Below are 20404 nucleotides of genomic sequence, written 5' to 3'. Positions count from 1 at the left end.
TAAACACAATTTGACTTTTCCATGTGAAGAACCACACGAGGAGAACAACAGGAGGACAGGATATCTCCATAATTAGACGTTATTTTGCAGAAATCCTTTGCTATTTGAAATGTTATAAACTGTTCATTAACTCATATATATACATTACTATTATACGCATACAAGTGATTTTGGAAATTAACAGGTAAAAAATTTTTAACAAAAAAACAACCGCCTTCAAAAACACTATTCCAAAACAATAGATATATAATGTACACTAAAAAGTATAAAAATAATTGCGTATTTTTATAAAATCTAATTCATGAATCTAATTCTAGTTACGATTATTGATATTTTTGGAATAATTATCAAAATCGGTTCACCCAGTCGAAAGTTTTGAGGTAGCAAACATAAAAAAAAACAATATCGACGAATTGAGAACCTCCTCCTTTTTTGAAGTCGGTTAAAAATTAAATGTTTTCATGTAGTTAAACACGATAACTCCAGCTCCAACTATAAATACTGAGTAAAAAACACAAAATCAGGGGTCCGTCCTCGACTATGTTTGTGTAGCAGGCTTCAAAGCCGTTTTAAGCACCCTTTGAGTAGTTCGTTAATACTTATAACTAAATCAACTGAAAGTAATATAAAACAACAGACAGTTTGCACAATAAACTTTTATTCAGTGTTCAACACTCAATTACAAAGACAAGATCGGTTTATTCTATTTATATTCAATACATTAAACTTTACCTTTAAGTATTTAATCAAACGGAGACGATTTGCCAATGCGTATGGTTTTGTAAACACAGTACAGTACATTTGACTTAAAGAAATATGTTATAATTAGCACACGTCATTATGTGATTACAATTTACACGACTCAATTATAATTTCATTGCAAAATTTTAAAGTTTTTGATAATTCACAGGTTTATTTTGATTAAATGTAGGAACCCGACAAGACATCGTTAATGAAGAACGCGTGCGATAGATTCGTATACATTCATAATATCGTCATAACCGGTTCGTAGTGTTCAGATCTGCCCCGTTTTAACAGATAATTTACCTTCTACACTGATGTTTTATTCATGTATGTATATTCCAACCTAGATTTTCCTAACTAATAAATTCTGACAAACTTAGAATTGGTCGAGTTTGGTCAATAATACATAGAATAGGTACGAGCTGTCACTTTTAACATTACGGAATACCATCTCCTCTTGGTTATATTCTCAAAGTTCCTTAACAACATTTCCATATTAATCAACTTTTAGGTTGAAAACTATACTCGATTACAATCACTTTAAAGTCAGATAATGTTCAATTGGAGTAGATAAAATACGTTTCTATATTTTTTTGTTGAACTCAATAAGGAACTAGTATTCGACTAGAACTGATATTATCACATTTCAATGTATGTATAATATAAAAAAAAAGATATTTAGGCCCTGGCACTATCTTGAGCGTAGAGCGAATTTATTGTATCCAGCACTGGAATAAGATACCTTTTTTAGACTCTGCGCAATCAACGGCACCGCTCCAGATCCATGGCGGGGCCATTCAACAAGATAATAATTTTGCTGTTTTGCAGGTGATCACCTCAAACCAAAACATAATATTTGTTTATAAATTCCACTATGTATTTTCACTTACTTACTCTAATTGATTCTATCCATAACACCAAATATATGACACCAATTATTATTTATAATATGACATACTCAATAAATATTAACTAAATTACATTCATTAAATACAGACTAGGTAGGTACTTTAATCAATGCAAATACTTCACAATAAACGCGGTGTTACTTTACATACGGATATTAATTGAATTATTTTTATTAGCTAGTTTATTCATTAAAATACATTTTAATAGTACATAGAGCAAGTCGAAATTAGTTTCATTACAAAATATAATATTTTCAACACTTTTAAATAATCATTCTTTTCTTCATGAGATTTAGCAAGGCCGTCTTTATTTAAGCACATAGAAGAAATATTACAACTTAGATCATTATTTTATACGTCTAGATACACTATGAGAGCTGTGAAAACGTCGAACAAAATTGAGTTTAGAATTAACCTCCATTTTGAGCAATTCACGCACACAAACACAAATTGTCGTACAAATCGCGAGTGTTAAAGTAGCTATTCACGCACACTAAAGCATTAAACATGACCTGTTTTTATCAATTGTATAACAGCAAGAGACTATCTATACGTATAAAATATCTAAGTAGTACTAATAAAATATATACATTGAGTCACTTAAAAAGGTAATCTAACATTTGAACGGATAGCTCTGATAGACAAACAGATACAATAAATGGTCTGTAACGACATGAAAGACACCATTATAGAGTCTATAGAAACAAAATATCAACTTGTTCGACTCACGATATTAAAAGACTAATTTTATTATTATAATTGAGAATTTTGATGATAATAACTAATAGTTGAACGCATGAGAAGTTCCAAATTAATACAACAAGTTGGTAATTTTCCGAGGTGGTTGTTAATTACGTAAATTCAACTTTAAACTAGACTTAAAATGTAAAATTACGGAAATAAATGTTCTTAGTTCGTTTTATGAACTTGAAAACATATGATGCTAACAACAGACTAGATATGCTAAAGAAAATATTATAGATTGCAACAGAATGTCATTAAAATTGTACCTATGTTATTAATGTTTAGGCGCGTCCTTTTCCAGTAGCATGTTGGTGACCTTTTCATAAAGAGACCGTTTGTAAATGCGCGGCTGACCATCTCGGAGACCATGGGGATACAGACCGAAGGATGAAAAATCATCTAACCAGCTCGATGTAGGCTGAAATGTAAGTTACGATTAAAAATAATGTAAACATCATAATAATAATAATAGTTGTTATAATAATAATAATATTGACAAACTTTTCACACAAATTATCTTGCCCCAAGTTAAGCATATATAGCCTGTGTTATGGGTTACAAGACAATGATATATTTAATACAATATGCTTACTTAAACATACATAAATACATTTAAACATCCATGACTCGGAAACAAACATCCATATTCATCATATAAATGCTTGCACCTACCGGGATTCGCACCCGGGACCTCTAGCTTAGTAGGTAGGATCGCTAACCACTCGGCTATACAGGTCGTTATAGTTAATTAGTTAGCTGTTAATGTTAACAGTGACATAGACTGCGGAATATGTTGCACCATCGTATTTCTTGGTATACCTAGTTAAAATTAAAAATTGACATATCATAGTACAAGATCCCAGTGCTCAAGTCTGCAGGTATGTGTTATTTCAGGCATGTTCATCTTAGGCGATTCTTTATATCAAGCTATCTACCTATTGTATATTTTTATTGAAAAGAGCGCAAAAAAAGAATGCTTGGAGAGTTCCTTGCGCCGCTTCTTCTCTCTCAGAGCGCCATTTGTTTCCGAAGCGGTAGTAGTATCTAGTAGTTATTAGAAATGACATCAAAAAGAATTCTATAGGAATCAATTTTGAGAAAATAAATACCTTTTATCGCTAATACATTGCCTACTCCCTCAACGTTCATTTAAAATTAGTTTTATCAAAAAAAAATATACATATCTACCTGCAGAATTGAGAAGTGGGATCTTAGGGTATCAAGTCAATATACAATTGAAACTGTTGACAGCTATTTAACATTAACAATAGCTTTAACGGGCCAGGATTGGACGGTTACGGTTAGCAGTTAAAATTATGAAGTCATCTAAAAATTGTTAAATGGTGCGACACTTTTCTTAGTTAATCGGTAATTTAACATGTTTGTTATTGGCTATTGCTAAAGTTAGTTGGTGCAGCCCAGGCTAAGAGCGATGACTTCATTAATACTGTTAAACTGCCTACTGTAATTCATTAAAACTGCCACAGCCTGTATTGGCATACTTGGCGTCGATATATCGAGCGACGTTTAGTTCCGTGGTCACTTGGAAGAGAAGGCCAAACTGGCCTCAAAAAAGCTTGGTGAACTCAGTAAGGCGAGACAGTACTTCACTAAAAGCCACCTCCTGCAGCTTTATAAGGCGCAAATTCGGCCTCACATGGAGTACTGTTCTCACCTCTGGGCGGGTGCTCCCCAGTACCAGCTTCTTCCATTTGACCGCATACAACGAAGAGCGGCTCGAATCATCGACGATCAAGTCATCTCCGATCGGCTTGATTCTCTAGCATTGCGTAGAGATGTGGGTTCTCTCTGCATCTTCAACCGCATTTATCACGGCGAGTGCTCAAAGGAGCTGTTCGGGTTGATTGCAGCGGCCGAATTCCACCACCGGACATTACGTGCAAAGTACCATCCGCATCACGTAGACGTCTGGCATTCTACAACCGCGCGTTTTGTTCGAAATTTCTTGCCTCGCACAGCCACTTTGTGGAATCAACTACCGGCAGCGGTCTTCCAGAACAGAACGACTCAGGGACCTTCAAGAAAAAAGGATACTCCCTTAAAGGCCGGCAACGCATTTCTTGACACACTTGTTGTTGCGAATGTCCATGGGCGGTTGCCTTACCTCTCCCCATCCCGTTTGCCCCCTCTCATATAAAAAAAAATACTTGCGTGACAACTAATACAGCCTGCCTACTTTAGGCAAGATAACCCGGGACCCGAGAGCATCTACCTGAACGCCACAACTACATTGATGTGGTTCATTCAGATTTATAGCCGGAGTGATAATCTTATTTACAATGCCATATTGTCCAGTAGAGTTCCAATCCTTGCAGAAGGCAACGCTAGTAACCAAAACCCCGGCTCATTTTGTGTCACGGCCTATTCCGTGTTCCGGTTCGTGTGCCGGCCGGTTCTATCAATAATGTGATGAAAATTTTATCAAAGTTCAAAAATTTCAAAGTGTCAATAACACTTTAAAACGTCTTGAAATATTTCAATACTTACAATATTGTGCAATCATTTTTAGCTTCGTTCAGATACGAAATCTCTAAGTTACCTGCTATGTGATTTACAAATCTGCTAACCAAAGGCTGCGCACGATGAACTGAATATAGAAACGCTGGTAAGGCAACGTCCGAAACTTTATGACTACTTATTAAGCTTGAGAGCATGTACTATATTCTGTAGACGTGCAATTCAAAACGGTTTCTAAAATGTTTACTATCATCAAGTTATTTGGAAATTCCATAACGGGCACTACCTCTAATAAGTTAATTTAATTGGATAAGGCTTATTAAGTGTGTGGGGAAGTGAAAAAGGAATCATAAATAACATATGAATACTATAAGAGTCATGTCTCATTCACAAGTTATTTACAGGACGCCCACTCGGTACAAAAGTATTGATCTCAGTCCCCACGCGCCGCCTAAGTTCAGTGTGCGTACATATAACGTCTGACGTAACAGATCTCTGACGTCATAGCACTCGAGCGTGAAATTCACTAAACCTATAATTATTAATTGGTCCTGCCCTTTACTAAAGAGTAAGGTCGTCGAGAGTGAAACAGGAACTCGTTCACTTCACACAAACAGACGACTCAAAACCAATTACGTAAATGGTATGTCGCATCTAGGGTTCCGTAATCTCTGCCCGACTGTCGAGTGTCGGCGGACTGATCTCTAAAGTTAACATCAAATACTAATTTATAAACAATATGTTATGTTTTTAAAGTGATAACCCTCACTTCTAGGATTAATACACAAATAAAATTTGAAAAACAAAATTTTATGAACGATGCGGGACTCGAACCCACGACCTCTGGCGTTCCGTGCCGGTGCTCTAACCAACTGCCAACCGTTCGAGTACCGCCTCGTTATAAAATTCAATTTTATATAATATAATAATATATAATAAGCCACAACCTGAGAGTTGAACAAAGCAAACAGAATTTAACGGTTAGCTCAGTTGGTTAGAGCACCGGCACGGAACGCCGGAGGTCGTGGGTTCGAGTCCCGCATCGTTCATAAAATTTTGTTTTTCAAATTTTATTTGTGTATTAATTTATAGATAAAGGTAGAAATTGAGATTCAGACCAAGGGGGTATGAAGGACCAGCTGAACATTGTGTCTGGTCCCGACACTACAGGTTTGTTATTGTAATAGTGTATTAAATTATACTTTGATTATTATATGGAAGATTATAACAAAGGGTCTGGCGATTTTTTGCTCTTGGTGAGGTATAGAGAGATTTAATTCGATACCCTTCCCTATCACTAACTCACGTGATATTTTTCATGTTAATTTGTCATTACATTTTTTAAGACTTATTTATAATACACCCACTTGTTATCTAATAAAAGCGTAATTTCCGTTCGTAGCGAAAAAAAAAACGTTACGTGACATATGCCCAACAGAGTGGGTTCAGGGTTACTCCAAATGCAACACATAATAAAGTGAAACCTAAAGCGGTAAGTGTTACCTGATGTTAAGTGATCACCTCCGCTCACATTCTCCAGCCACAGTGTAGTGCTGTGTCGTCCTTGGCAGTTATCGTACACTTATACCGTGTTATTTTTTGATTTTAATAATCACTGATAAGAGTCCGTCAGGTTCCGTTTAAAAATGAAGAAGATAATTGAACATGCGTGTTGAAGAAAGGCAGAACAAAAATTTGAGATTTAATTAATAGGTTATAGTTTGAAATAATGTTTGTTATAAGTAACGTTAGTTTACCTCAAGCCTGAAGTTGAGCACCTTGGCGGTGACCTGGTGGTGGGGCACGGAGAGCACCCGGGACACGGGGAAGTAGCCCGGGTGACTGGCCGTGACCTCGTAGTGGCCCGGGGTCAGGAGGCGGTAGTAGTCGCCGTACGCGTCTGAACCACATTACATATTACTGTCTGTATAGAATAACATTTATATCTTACATCGGTTATACGTCTAGATAGAGTCTCTTGCTACTAGACAGCCGATGAAAACAGCTACAACTACACTTTGGGCTAGTATTCGTGCATTGCTCAAAAGAGAGGTTAACTGTCAACCTCAATTTTTTTGACGTTTTCACAGCTATCACAGTCTATCTAGACCATAGTTTCTCAACCTTATTTTACTCACCGCCAACTTTGAGAATATGTTTTTTTCTAGAGTATTTTCGTGTATTTTTTTGCCTTTTGAGACTATATTTTTTAATCTACCCACGCCTCATCTGCGGCATCTCAATGCCCCCTAATTTTCTCTGGATCTTCTACTGCACCCCCGAAAGTCTCAAACGCCCACAAGGGGGCGTTATCGCTCACGTTGACAACCTATGATCTAGACGTATAAATGATCTATAGATCCATGATTCCTGAGATCGAAATCTGTACGTCGAAAAAAATAGCGGCCAACTGGCGGCATCATATTCTGCATACGCGCGCACAAGTGACTGACGTACTACGTGTGTAAGACGACTGCCATGCACACTACAGTAATAAACCTCGAATTGTCGGGGACCCAGTGCTCAGTGAACGGCTGGATCACTTGGCGTTGCGTAGAGACGTCGCTTCATTATGTGTATTCTACCGCATTTATCACGGGGAGTGTTCCGGAGAGCTGTTCAACCTGATTCCTGCCACCGAATTCCACCTTCGCACGACACGCCACAAGTTAGGATATCATCCTCACCATCTGGATGTGTGGCGGTCCTCCACAGTGCGGTTTTCAAGGAGCTTTCTTCCTCGTACTACAAAGCTGTGGAATGAGCTTCCTTGTGCGGTGTTTCAGGGACGATACGACATGGGTACCTTCAAAAAAAGCGCGTACACCTTCCTTAAAGGCCGGCAACGCTCCTGTGATTCCTCTGGTGTTGCAAGAGATTGTGGGGAGCGGTGATCACTTAACAACAGGTGACCCGTACGCTCGTTTGTCCTCCTATTCCATAAAAAAAAACCATGGCCTGTTGTCATGTGTTGCCTTACAGTAAAAGACTATCTAGACGTATAAATTATCTAAGTATGGATCGGGCTTTAGGATCATCTATTCTTAGTGTAGGATTATGTTAAAGATACATTTGCATTAAAATAATCTAGTTTAGGGAAAAAGTGTGACTAAATATTACTTTTTATAATTATTGAATGCATCAGATCACTGTTGGCTTTCTATTAAGTCTAAAAACATATCCAAAAAAATGTAGTTAAGAATTTACTTGACACTGATCGAATTATAGAATTCGAATTATTTAGGCGATGTTTATAAAACGGCATTCGGAAGATACGCAAAGTTGTCAAAACAGACATAAACTACATATTAGTCTGTATGTGCTCCACAGTTACTAAAAAGTTTCCATATACCTACCTAAAATTGAATAAACGTTGATCTCAATATTATAATTAATGAAATTTATTTAGTCAAAAGTTGTCTTGAATGTAGAGTTGTTTTTAAGATTCAAGAGACGGCGATGAATAATAAAACAAGTAAAGTAGGATGTAAATTTTAATTCATCTCTGTAAGGAAGTGAGAAGTCATTAACATTCTCGTTGAATCAAGGATAAGTGATGAATGTTTCTAGGACACAAGATTTTATTGTTTGGTTGAATTACAACATCATACACTATTTTTACCATTAGTCGATTCCAAATAAGTATCAGGTCATAAAGTATTTATGTGGGAACACTTTTTGAAGTTAAAGTTTAGGCACGCTGAATACTTTACTTTGAGGATATTATATGAGAGTGATGGGCTGGTCACTGCAGCTGGCACAAGGTTCGAATAAACTTACATATGAATTAGAAAACCGAAAACATATTGATACCAGCAAAACCATCAACAATATAGTCAGTGAAGATACTTTACATCTCACTAGTAAGAGAAAAAATGGAGTTCTATTCGACAGTCTAGGCACCATTGACATTCATAATGTTAACACGAGGAACAAACATAAACTTGTTATGACTACTACTCGGTTGGGTCGAGTTAGTAAGTCTTTTGATGGGCGATGTATATGCTTCTACAATATGATCCCAGAAAATGTACAAAACAAATGTGTTACGGAATTTAAAAGAATTGTTAAAAAACGTTTGTGTGGGAATGGATATTATAGCATAAACGATTTTCTTAATGACACCACGGACTGAGAATAAAGCGCACACTCTCAGGCTCTTTAATTATTATAAATGTTTATTGTACGATATCACATTGTAATATATTTTAAAAAAAAGCCCGCTGAGTTCCTTGCGCCCATTCTTCTCAGGTCTGAGGCAGTCTCTTTTGAATGGTAGTTTTCGACGTTCAATAAGTGATTTTAAATCCCATTTTGAATAAAAATATTTGAATTTGATGACAAACAGAGCACAGAATCTATTCTAAAGCGATTCATTAAGCAATTAAGTATAAAACTGGTATTGGGACGGGAGAGGACATACGAATCCTTGAAAGACGTGAAATTACTGGCAAAGAGCTATCCTACATAGGATTGTGAACGGTAGATTCAGTGATAATTTATTAAAATATATTAATTTCATAACTGGCAAAAAAGCCACTCGCAACGATTTTATTCAATACGTGGTAATGAAAAAAATTGTATAGCTGTAAGAACAATGTCGCATAATATCCGCTTTATCTTATGATCCAAACATACAAAAAGCTCAATGGTACCTAATATGTGTCCACGACATATTACTTACACAAGGTCTTAGTGGCTCTAACATTTACTAAAGAATTTTAATACAATAATAATATTTTTGGAACGAAGTTCCTTACGGCAGGCTTGGAGGGGATAGGGATTTTGCTGCGCGACCGAACTGAAAAAAATGTGATAGTAACCGTAAGAAAAAATCCGTGGAAAAAAGTCCGTGGAATAAAACGTTAAATGAGACGTGCGCAGGCGCGACAGTCGCATACACAAGCGAGTAGTGTATAAATTATCAAAATTATTATATTAATATATGATAACGATTATAACAATATTAAAACGTTTTTTTTTGCAATTTGTGTCGATTCTACATTAGCCGAAGGAACTTCGTTCCTATCTGGTGTCCCACGACACCACATCATTTTTTTCAATGAAAAATTAGTAGAAGTATTAATATTATGCTGTGTACAATAGTAAGATTAATAATTTTATAACGATAAGTACTTATATATTATATATACGACGACCTCTATAGCCGAGTGGTTAGCGATCCTACCTACTAAGCTAGAGGTCCCGGGTTCGAATCCCGGTAGGTGCAAGTATTTATATGATGAATATGGATGTTTGTTTCCGAGTCATGGATGTTTAATATGTATTTATGTATGTTTAAGTAAGTATATTGTATTAAATATATCGTTGTCATGCAATCCACAACACAGGCTATATATGCCTAATTTGGGGCAAGATAATTTGTGTAAAAAGTGTGTCAATATTATTATTTTTATATTATATACATTTTATATTCTGTATATTTTTTAGTACCTAAACCTGAAATAAAATAGATGGCAGGCGAGGTTCTACGCTATCTTTCGTAACGCCCATTCGGTCACAGCCAGCTCGTGTCGACGACCACTCACAATTAATTAACTTTATAATGTAATTCTAAATGTTATTACTTTATAAATATAGAACAAAAAAGGATTGTGTGGTTTTATGAAACCACGGTAAAAGTGAAACTATTTTTCACATTATAGATATTTAAACAAAAAAATTTGGAATTATATTCCATTAAGGGTATAAAAATCGCTTTATCAATCGTAATTTTATACTTGGAAAATTGGAATGATAATGGGAAATAATGCGAACTATAGGCGCGCCGCCCAACCGTCACGCGACATGCAACACACAGACGACCGCAACAACAGTTATTGTGACGACGCAAGGAATTGTTGATCAAAATATACAAGAACCAAACTCTCAAAGAATTCAAATTCAAATATTTTTATTTTAAATGAGATTCAAAATCACTTATTAATCTGTTTAATACACACGCAAGAAACTCAGCGGGATTTTTTTTATAAAAATATGGATTACAATTACAATTATCATACAATAAAAATTTATAATATGTGTTCGCTTCATGGCCAGTCTGTGGTATCATTAAGAAAATCATGTATGTTATAATAACCTTTCCCACACAAACGATTTTTAACAATTCTATTAAATTTCGTAACACATTTATTTTGAACATTCTCTGGGATCATATTGTAAAATGATAAACCCAATAAAAGACTTACTAACTCGACTTAACCGAGTAAGTAGGCATAACAAGTTTATGTTTGTTCCTCGTGTTAACATTATGATTGTCGCAATTTCTAGAAAATTCCGTAATGTGCTTATGAACATCTAGAACATTATTAAGAAAATATTGAGATGCAACAGACAAGTTGTTTATTTCTTTAAAATTTTTCTCTTAATGCCTAAAATTAAATTAAAACTTAAAATTCCATTAAAGCCATCTTCATGAAACTTAAGTGTGTATGCGAGTAATAGCGAGTTCACTTATTCTAAACTTAAAATATGTAATAATCATTATTCTAAAAATATAAAATTAAATTAGAAATAAGTGACTGAATTAAATAGCAAAGCGGAGACGAAGTAAAATGAGACAACGAGACACCCGGGCCATGATCATTAGTAATACCCATAATAGGCATTACCCAGAGTATGTGGCCATGATCAGCGGCAATCATTCCCAAGAAATGTCTCTTTTACACCCTAAAATCAATGATTTAGTATTACTGGTACCTCTTATAGAATGTGGCAAGTCATGACGATTTTGGGCAGTATATAGATCCATTTTCTTCTGCCATATATGTTATTGGTTTTTGGTTTTTGGCAACTCAGACCTATTATAGTTAGCCAATTATTATGACGTTAGGCACCCTACCTTTTACTCCCCTCATGTTTGGATATTCTTCCTTAGGGATAGTCTGAGTTTTCGTCGTTATAGTGGACACTCAAAGCGATGTCTATAAATACGGACTGCGACTTAACTCGCTAGATAAGTCTGAGCAAACTGTAAGTTCGCTCTACAGATCTCAGCCTTAGTGATATTCAAGGGAGCACTAGTTTGCAATTACCCTCAATCAAGACTTATATTCACAGCGGAGTGTTATCGAGTGAGAGCACGCGCGTGTTTATTGACGTAACCATCATTGTTTTACAAACACGAGTATCGTTGAAATGGCGGTAGAGATTAGATAGCAAACAGGCACTGAATGATCGCGTCTATTACTGGAGGTCTACTCGCAAAATCGACAACGATACATTCGGAACGATACGATAATACTCCGAATACATCGCAACTATCCTACTCTAACAAATGTTCGAATTCCTTATCGTTTATCATAGACTAATATTTTGATTTTTTTTACGATGTTAGTGTGAATGAAATATGTTCAAACCTAAACATTATCTGTGCTATGTCGCTATTAAGTGTCAAAAGTCAAAACATAGTTTAGGCGCTAAGGACCATGCCACACTCTGCACTACCAATTTGGTATCATTTACACATAAAGTAAATGTAAAAAAAATATGTAATGAATATAATATGACCATTTAAAATTGAATAAATAATACAAAAATTGCGGATAATAAAATGTAAAAAAAAGTAACTCAACCCTTCTCGTCGACTTCCTATTTCTCAGGCGGCCATTTGCATTATTTCTACGCATAAACAAACGATCAACAAAATGACTTAAATGACTTATTAGTAAAAAAATCCTGTTGAATAGTAAATCCCATATAATTATTTCAATAATATTTATTAAGTATGTATATTGTATGGTAAATATATCTATACAACTTGAAACGATAATAGCATCGACAGCCTAGGAGGTGTCGTTGAGATTATCGTAAAAGTGACGTTTGATTATTTGTGAAATTCGAATATTCGTCTCTGACATTTTCAACTAAGAGTAGGGTTATGACCGATAATATCGAATAATGTTTCGTTCGTTCAATCATCGTTTCGACATTGATTACGATGCAACAAAGAGTAGGATTCAATACGACTAATGCCACGATTTATCGTATATCGATTTTAGGAGTAGGCCCCCTGTTCCATTACGATCTTATAAAACTATGTTTAATATTAAAAATAAAATTTACAAGGAAACATTTGATACTATAAATAACAAAAATAAGAATGATACACGACGCCAATATTACAATGTTTTATAACAAGATCCAATTTTTGTAATAAGAACAAGAACTTCCAGAGAATATAGTTTGTTTATGAAATTCTCTCTTATTTATATTTCCACCCTAATTAGGGTTACCATATGCCAGGCTTTCGCATGATTTGCCAGGCATTTTAGCCCTTGATCAGGCGTCCAGCCGGCAGTATTCTAATTCTTATATCTACGTTTAGCATAGGTTCTCAACGTGGGCGATAACGCCCCCTTGTGGGCGTTTGAGACTTTCGGGGGGGCAGTAGAAGACCCAGAGAAAATTAGGGGCATTGAGATGGCGCAGATGGGGCGTGGGTAGATTAAAAAATATAGTCTAAAGAGGCAAAAAAATACACGAAAATACTCTAGAAAAAAAAAATCTCAAAGTGCGCGGTGAGCAAAATAAGGTTGAGAAACTATGGTTTAGATCATCCGCGGCGGTTGCGTTAGTACGTCATGTTTGCGACATGTTGCACGCAACCGGAATTTAATTAAGAAATTTATTATAAGTACTTTAATTCGTAAACGTTAATTCAAAAAATTTGTTTCCAAAAATTGCGTCGCTGTCGATGTATAATAAATTAAGTCATTAAAGTGAATGTGTTTCTTTTTTAATCTAAAGTATTGTTTGTGGTCTGTTTTACATATACATAATATATTTGGCTGGATAATTATCTACTCAAAAGTATGTGAAAATAAACGTTTTAAATTAAAAAAATCATCAAAACCGCGTAAGCCCTCCTGGCTGAAATCACTCTTATGAATATCAAATTTACTACACAATCTACATTTTACTACTAAATTAATTTACGTAACGAACAAGCAAACGCTAATACTTTCAGAATAACAATGACTGTTTCCTCCGCACTTTTGAAAATAAACTAATTATCTCGAAGTTAGATTGGGACGGAACAGTAAATACACGATACAGCTATAAATATATCAATTAATATTAAAGTACGTACCTGTAGTAACATCATGTCGGATCGGTTTCGGCACAGGCCCGGTAATATTAACGACCGATATAACGGCGTTTTGTATAAACCCGGAGTCATCAGTCACGATGCCCTTCACCCCGGTGTGGGCTTTCCAGATGTAGGCAATTAAAGCATCCTTATTTCTGTGCCATTCCTTCTCTAAGTCCTTCTCCAGTGGATATTTATCGCAGCCCAGCTCGAGGGTTATCTCAAACGCGTTTGTAGCTAGGTAGTTGAAGTCTTGCATACCTTAAAGTTATTAATACAATGTAATTGTGACTCATATTGATCAAACGTTAAATGCAAGAAATTCCCGCAAGTTGCGGTAGGGATAGCCAGCCATTTTAGTGACGACGGTTAGACCAGGGAGAATAGGCGTTAGTATGACAAGGTTCCATACAATTCATTTCCGCGGGGTGCTATAGTATTGGCGATTCACTCTTTGTGCAATTTCCACACATTGATGAAACTCATTGTACCGGATTTATTCAGGGCTCGTGTGACACGAATTCTGTGTTTAAATCGTCGAGACAATCCTCAATGCCGTGCATTAAGTTCTAGCACAACTTGTAGTTCTCATAGGTATCTCATATTGGAAGCGTAGGTATTAAATAGTTGAAAATAAGCTTATCTCGTAGGTGAAAAATATAATGAAGTCGCAGGTTGTGAAAGCGTTTCAAAGTGCACACCAACACTATAAAATATAATAGACAGACTTAATTATTACTATTACAAAGTATATAATCTTTAAAACTACGCAACTTCGATAAATTTTCCACCTTAATAAAGTCAAAAAAAGTCCGCAATACAAAACATTTACCATGTCTATCTCTTAGGGACAACCCACAATAAAAAATTTTTATCTTTTACTTTTTACGAAAAGTAATGACTAATTTACGAAGAGATTTTAAGCAACCTACCATAAACAGTGCATTTTGATCAAATTGGCCCTTACAGCATGTAATTTGAATGAATATTTTCGAAGATATTATTACAGATTTAAAATGCAGGGAACATAGCGATTGCGGGGGTACCGGCCGGGATAGCATTAGAATGAGTATTATCTACTTTTGCAGTCTACCAAATAGAAAACTTATTTTTGTATGTCATCGTCGTTTATTGTTGAGATACCCGTTATTTATCACTCGGAAAATTATTTAATTTATGCTATTAGCTTTCGACAGAAGGAAGTCCGGGCAGCTAGTAAAAGATAAATTCGATAGTACTTTGTCATGAGACAGACCTACCTTCGATCTTCTTGATTCAAATAATTATTTATTGATTTATTAATATTTACCACCACATACAGTAATAATAATGCTACCATACAGTGGCATTCGGAACCGCTCGATATTCAACAAACTTGTTACCTATCACAACCACTTTTGGAATCAGCTGCCAAATGCAGTATTTCCGTCACCAATGCGAAACAGGACACATAGAGCGGGAACATGACTCGTGGTGAACAACGGACCTGCTATGGAGACCCTGTAGCAACAAAAGACACGCAGAGGCAGACTACATATGAGATCGAAGAAAACTACAGAGATAATTGATGAACTGCGTGGAAGTAGCGGATACCGGACAAAATAGCGCAATCTGAAGACTACTTACAACAAAATGGTTGATAATGACTGAGTAGAGAGAGAGAGAACACCAAGAAGTTAGCAATTTGAACTAACAGAAAAAACAATAAAATCGAAGCGATAAAATTAATTAATAGCGAAATTCACAAAAATGACCATAAAAAACTATCTAATCAAAAGATTATAAAAGAGCGGACAACATAATAAGCAATACATATTTGCATAAAATTTGAACAATAGTAACAACCGAATTAGCATTAATAACATGTTTGAAACTCATGGTTAACTGCATGTTATATTAAATGCCAGAGTATTACGCTCCACAGAGACATGTTTCCTGTTCTATTGAAGGAAACTACAATCATAATATTATTATTATAAATGATAAACGAGAGCAAAATGCAAGTTGCATTCTGACTTCTATATTCGAAGTACAATAATTGATGTGGCATTATTTTATTGAGATAACAGAAATTAGAATGGTCTTTGAAAATGTCGCTAAATGCGAAAATTTGCTACTAAAAGTGCCAAAATCTATATACACCAGACGTAGTAGCACCTTCAGACCAGACAGACCAATAAAATGTGACCAATTTTGATTTGTCAATGTGTGTGTTGGCTAGTGGTTTAATATTCAAAATACTAAGTTTCTATCTTGCTGTCTTTCTTTGTTCGTCTATATGTAAGTACATTGTAGATATATGGTGAAGTATAACTGCACATGATACTTTCAACAACCTTTCGATTTTTTTAAGTTTCGTCTGGGTAAAAGTATGTGCTATTTATTATCCCGAAATTCCAAGGAATTCTATACTGAATGAAGGCGAAACAAAGGAAACAAGCGTACAAGAAATTGTGTGTCCGGGCCGTAGAAGAGGTTCGCTGGCTTCAGTTCTTAGTTGTTTTGTATGTGGACAGGGGTGAGGAGCCAAAGGAGATAGTTCCGAGTACCACGCGGAGTAATAGTTCTTAATGAAAGTGGGGTGTTATGGTGGTCATTACGATCAAGGTGGTTGATGTTTGGGATAAGGAAATCAAGAGTGTCAAGATATACAATACACACGCGATTTATACGCGTTAAGCACATTTCTAATATTTAATCTGTCGTAGTAAACTTATTACTGCCCTAGTGAGGTAATTTGAAGTAAAAAATCTTGAATTATGGGCGATAAAGCCATGTAATACGATTCGTTAAAGAACATGTGACCTGGAACGTAGTCCAATGGAGAAATGTTTTGTTTTCGAATTAGTGGGACTGCAGCAGATCGCCGATTGACAAACAAGAAGAAAAATATCATACATTGTGTGCTGGACTGAGGGATCATACTCCGTAAGGGTTGGTTCAGACGCACGACCAGAGAGACATTGAAGAAATTTTAAAAAACAGGTCACACACATGTCATATTCAAATAAACTTTATTTAATTAGACTTAAACTAAGTACTTCTGAATCTTTAATATAAATATTTCTTTTCTATTACTGAATCTACCATATGTTTGGAATAAGTAAAGCTCGTGAGAAGAACCTACAAGAAACTCAACGGCCACTTTTTTCAATCAATAAAGTAATTTACATTGGCTGTATATACATAACAAATTAGTTTGTAATGTGCTGTATCCTATACATGAATCATGTTCAAAGGTAAAAGTGTTTTAAATAAGTATCAAATATTTAAAAAATAATAAAATATGAACTGTATACATAAATATACCCAGATATGAACCCCTTGAACTAAAAATTATGGACAGTTTGGGACAGACAAGAGATAGCCTGCTCTAAACGACACATAGAAACACTACGTGAACATTACCTACATTCGGGGCTAGACAGATTAAAGACCTGCTTAAAGACACAGCCTTAAATAATTTATACGTCTAGATAGAGTCTCTAGCTGTTCGACAACAGATGAAAACAGGACAGGAATATTACTATAGTATGCGATTTGTATGACACATTCTGTGTTTTTTCGACGTTTCAACAGCTGTCACAATCTATCTAGATATATAAATGATCTAAGGCCCAAGCTAGTCATTTCAAATCGATTTTTTTATTTTCTATGAATTAAATCCATAAATACAGATAAGTTTTATAAAGTGTACAGTAGGTAAGTACAGTATAAAAAAGTTAAAACATTTTTATTTGTAACAGAACATATGACCCAGACTAGGCTAACATTGAATCAGATTTCATTCATAATGTAATTAGTTTTAATGGTGAAAAAAAATTGTGTGAAACCCTTATTCAATTTCAAAACAAAAGTCAGCCAGTAAAAGATAAATAGACAGACGATAGAATTAATATGTATTATTAGATATAACAAACACTCACCACCCTTCAAGCTGTACCAAGCTGCCCCGTTAGTCACTCCACCCTGAACACCAAAGTTATAGGAGCTGCTTTCGTCTTCACCAGTGTGGCAGCCACGGCGTTTGGGTGAGGCCATATCGGCGTGTGCATTTGCGTATGCCATTGCCAGATCCCTTAGGAATGGATATTTGTTATTAGTTTTATTGTATAAGGGATGAGCAGAACGTTCAGCTGATGATGCATAATTTATACGCCCGGCCAATTATATTGTAGTGTGCCACTCATTGATACTACAATTGCGCTTATCTCCTTCACACATAAGATGTTAAGTCTTGTTTGCCCAGTAATTTACCTTGCTCCAGCACCCCTCAGACCGAAACACATATATATACATATTTAAGCTTTTTAAAAAGGTAAATTGGGATTTCGTTCTTTATGATACCAAATATTAAAGTAGCACAGTGCAATTTCATATGACACCCCATTTTTAGTAATGATTCTCTTTTCAAATAAGGAGTAATGTTGTCTCGCCGGGGTGTGGAGAAACAATACTGTGCACAAGACGAGACATTTAGTATGCTCCAACAAACATGGACCTATGGCTGCATCCATATGAGGGAATTTTACTAAAAGCTTCAATATCATACGGTTTGAAAGGCAGGTAAATTTCTATGTCATCAGTATACATATGAAATTCACGATTTTTAATATGTTGAACCTATATTTATCATGCAAGCTTTTTTATTTATAAAGCTTATTAAATACATAACAAATATTGTATAGAAAACTTTAATAGTAAAACTTACCTGAAAGTATCATCATCTGGACTAGCTGAGTACTCTGAGACAGGAGCACCACTGCGACTCTCATCATAAGGATAGTTTGCTACAAGGTCACCTCCATGTAATGCTGCACTCAATACAAATGGTATAGACATCATCCATCTCATTACAGCTCGGGTTTCTGGTTCCAACTACATCAAAGAGTTTTTGAGAATCTCAGCAAATTATTAAAAATTGTATTATGGTAATTTTTAAGTGTCAATGAACAATTTAATTGGATATAATATAATGTAAAATTTGCTTACAGGAGCTGCTAGTCTTGTTACATCCCTTAACAAGTGGTTATTGTGACTTATTCCCTGTCGCTCAAACTCAAATGTGATTGCATCCAAATCCGGAAAATTTCTATTCAAATCAACAGAATGATTATTGTTGCGACCAATAAGGTAATCTTGCCCACCCTACACAAAAAATAATTAGGTAGAGAGAAGATTAGTTTAAAGTTCATATCTAATTGATATACTACATTAAAACTTACAGCATCAGTTGATAATTGCCAACCATCTGGATTCATAGCAGGCAGTAAATGTATGCGAGTATTGTGGATTAAGGCCCTTATGTGACGATCATTGTTGTTATACTGTTCGCAGAGATAATCAGCAAGACCCAATAGCAACTCTCGACCCAAAACTTCATTTCCATGAATATTCCCTACATATTTAACTTCTGGTTTGTCTGTTATAAAAAAAAATATTATGTTTACTCATAAATGAGACATACAATTTTAATAATATTTTGACAATCAGCTCTTACTTACAGGGCTGATGGACTCCAGGACTATCTGATAACTCAATAACATACAGAGGCACATTTCTAACTGAAGGTTCAGTTAAAGCGTACACCCTTGTTATATTCGGACACTTTTGATGAACTTCTTCCAAAACTACAGGAAGTTCTTCATTATTATGGTGTTTCCAAACAAATTTAGAAGACACAGACACCACAAAGCACAAAAATAATATACGATACATTTTTAAAAGGGTCTAGTGTTATAACTTCACATTCATAATATTCAATTGAGACAAGTTTAAAATTCCGGTTTAATAAATATTAGATTACGATTAAACAATACGCTACGTCGATTCAAAGTTAAGAATGAAATTAGGGTACACTATTCAATACGATTTGGTGAATACTGAATGGTGATTATTGATCGATTTTCCCGCGATACCTACGAGGCTACGAACTTCTCCTTCCAGTGTAGTAACTACCTACGTCATTATATCATGCACCAATAAAATGCGAGGCTGCTGGCTGAGTAGCACAGAACACTTTTACCACAGAACACTTTTACTCTAACGAGCAGAGTAGAGACATTATGTCAAAACAAAGATAAAAGTAGTATTTTTTTTTTGGAGTTTATGGTTTATGGCCAAGTCTTGAGTAGTTTTATTCGATTTATTATAATTTCCCAACTGTATTAGTTATAAGTAGTAAGCGCAAGATTGCCATAGATAATCTATAGACTCGAGGTTAAAGCATATAAACTAGAGATGGTAGTTTCAAAAATTTTTAAACTTTGCAAAGATATTTGCAAAGCTTAAAATTTCTTGTTTATAAACATTGAATGATGAACAAAAATGAAACAAATACAGTGTGTTAAAAAATCCTGTACGATAATTCACTCGGAAATTAAGTAGAATGCGGAGATACCACTAAAAATAAAATCAA

At 35.2% G+C, this 20404-nt stretch overlaps 1 protein-coding gene across 1 annotated transcript; it reads right to left on the bottom strand.

Moving 5' to 3' along the window:
• Positions 1-640: 640 nt before the first annotated feature.
• On the bottom strand, positions 641-19959 carry LOC126968471 (carboxypeptidase E-like). Its single transcript, XM_050813534.1, has 8 exons — positions 19491-19959; positions 19212-19408; positions 18979-19134; positions 18698-18864; positions 17913-18064; positions 13987-14247; positions 6632-6774; positions 641-2814 (listed from the first exon to the last, which is right to left on the bottom strand). The coding sequence occupies exons 1-8, from the start codon at positions 19702-19704 to the stop codon at positions 2671-2673; spliced, it is 1434 nt and encodes a 477-aa protein (XP_050669491.1). The 5' UTR covers positions 19705-19959; the 3' UTR covers positions 641-2670.
• Between the last annotated feature and the right edge of the window lie 445 nt (positions 19960-20404).

The sequence above is a fragment of the Leptidea sinapis genome, chromosome 15 (assembly GCF_905404315.1).
Source record: "Leptidea sinapis chromosome 15, ilLepSina1.1, whole genome shotgun sequence".
In the NCBI taxonomy this organism is placed as follows: Eukaryota; Metazoa; Arthropoda; class Insecta; order Lepidoptera; family Pieridae; genus Leptidea; species Leptidea sinapis.
The sequence above is the reverse complement of the archived record's forward strand: the minus strand, read 5'-3'. Positions and strand labels throughout refer to the sequence as shown.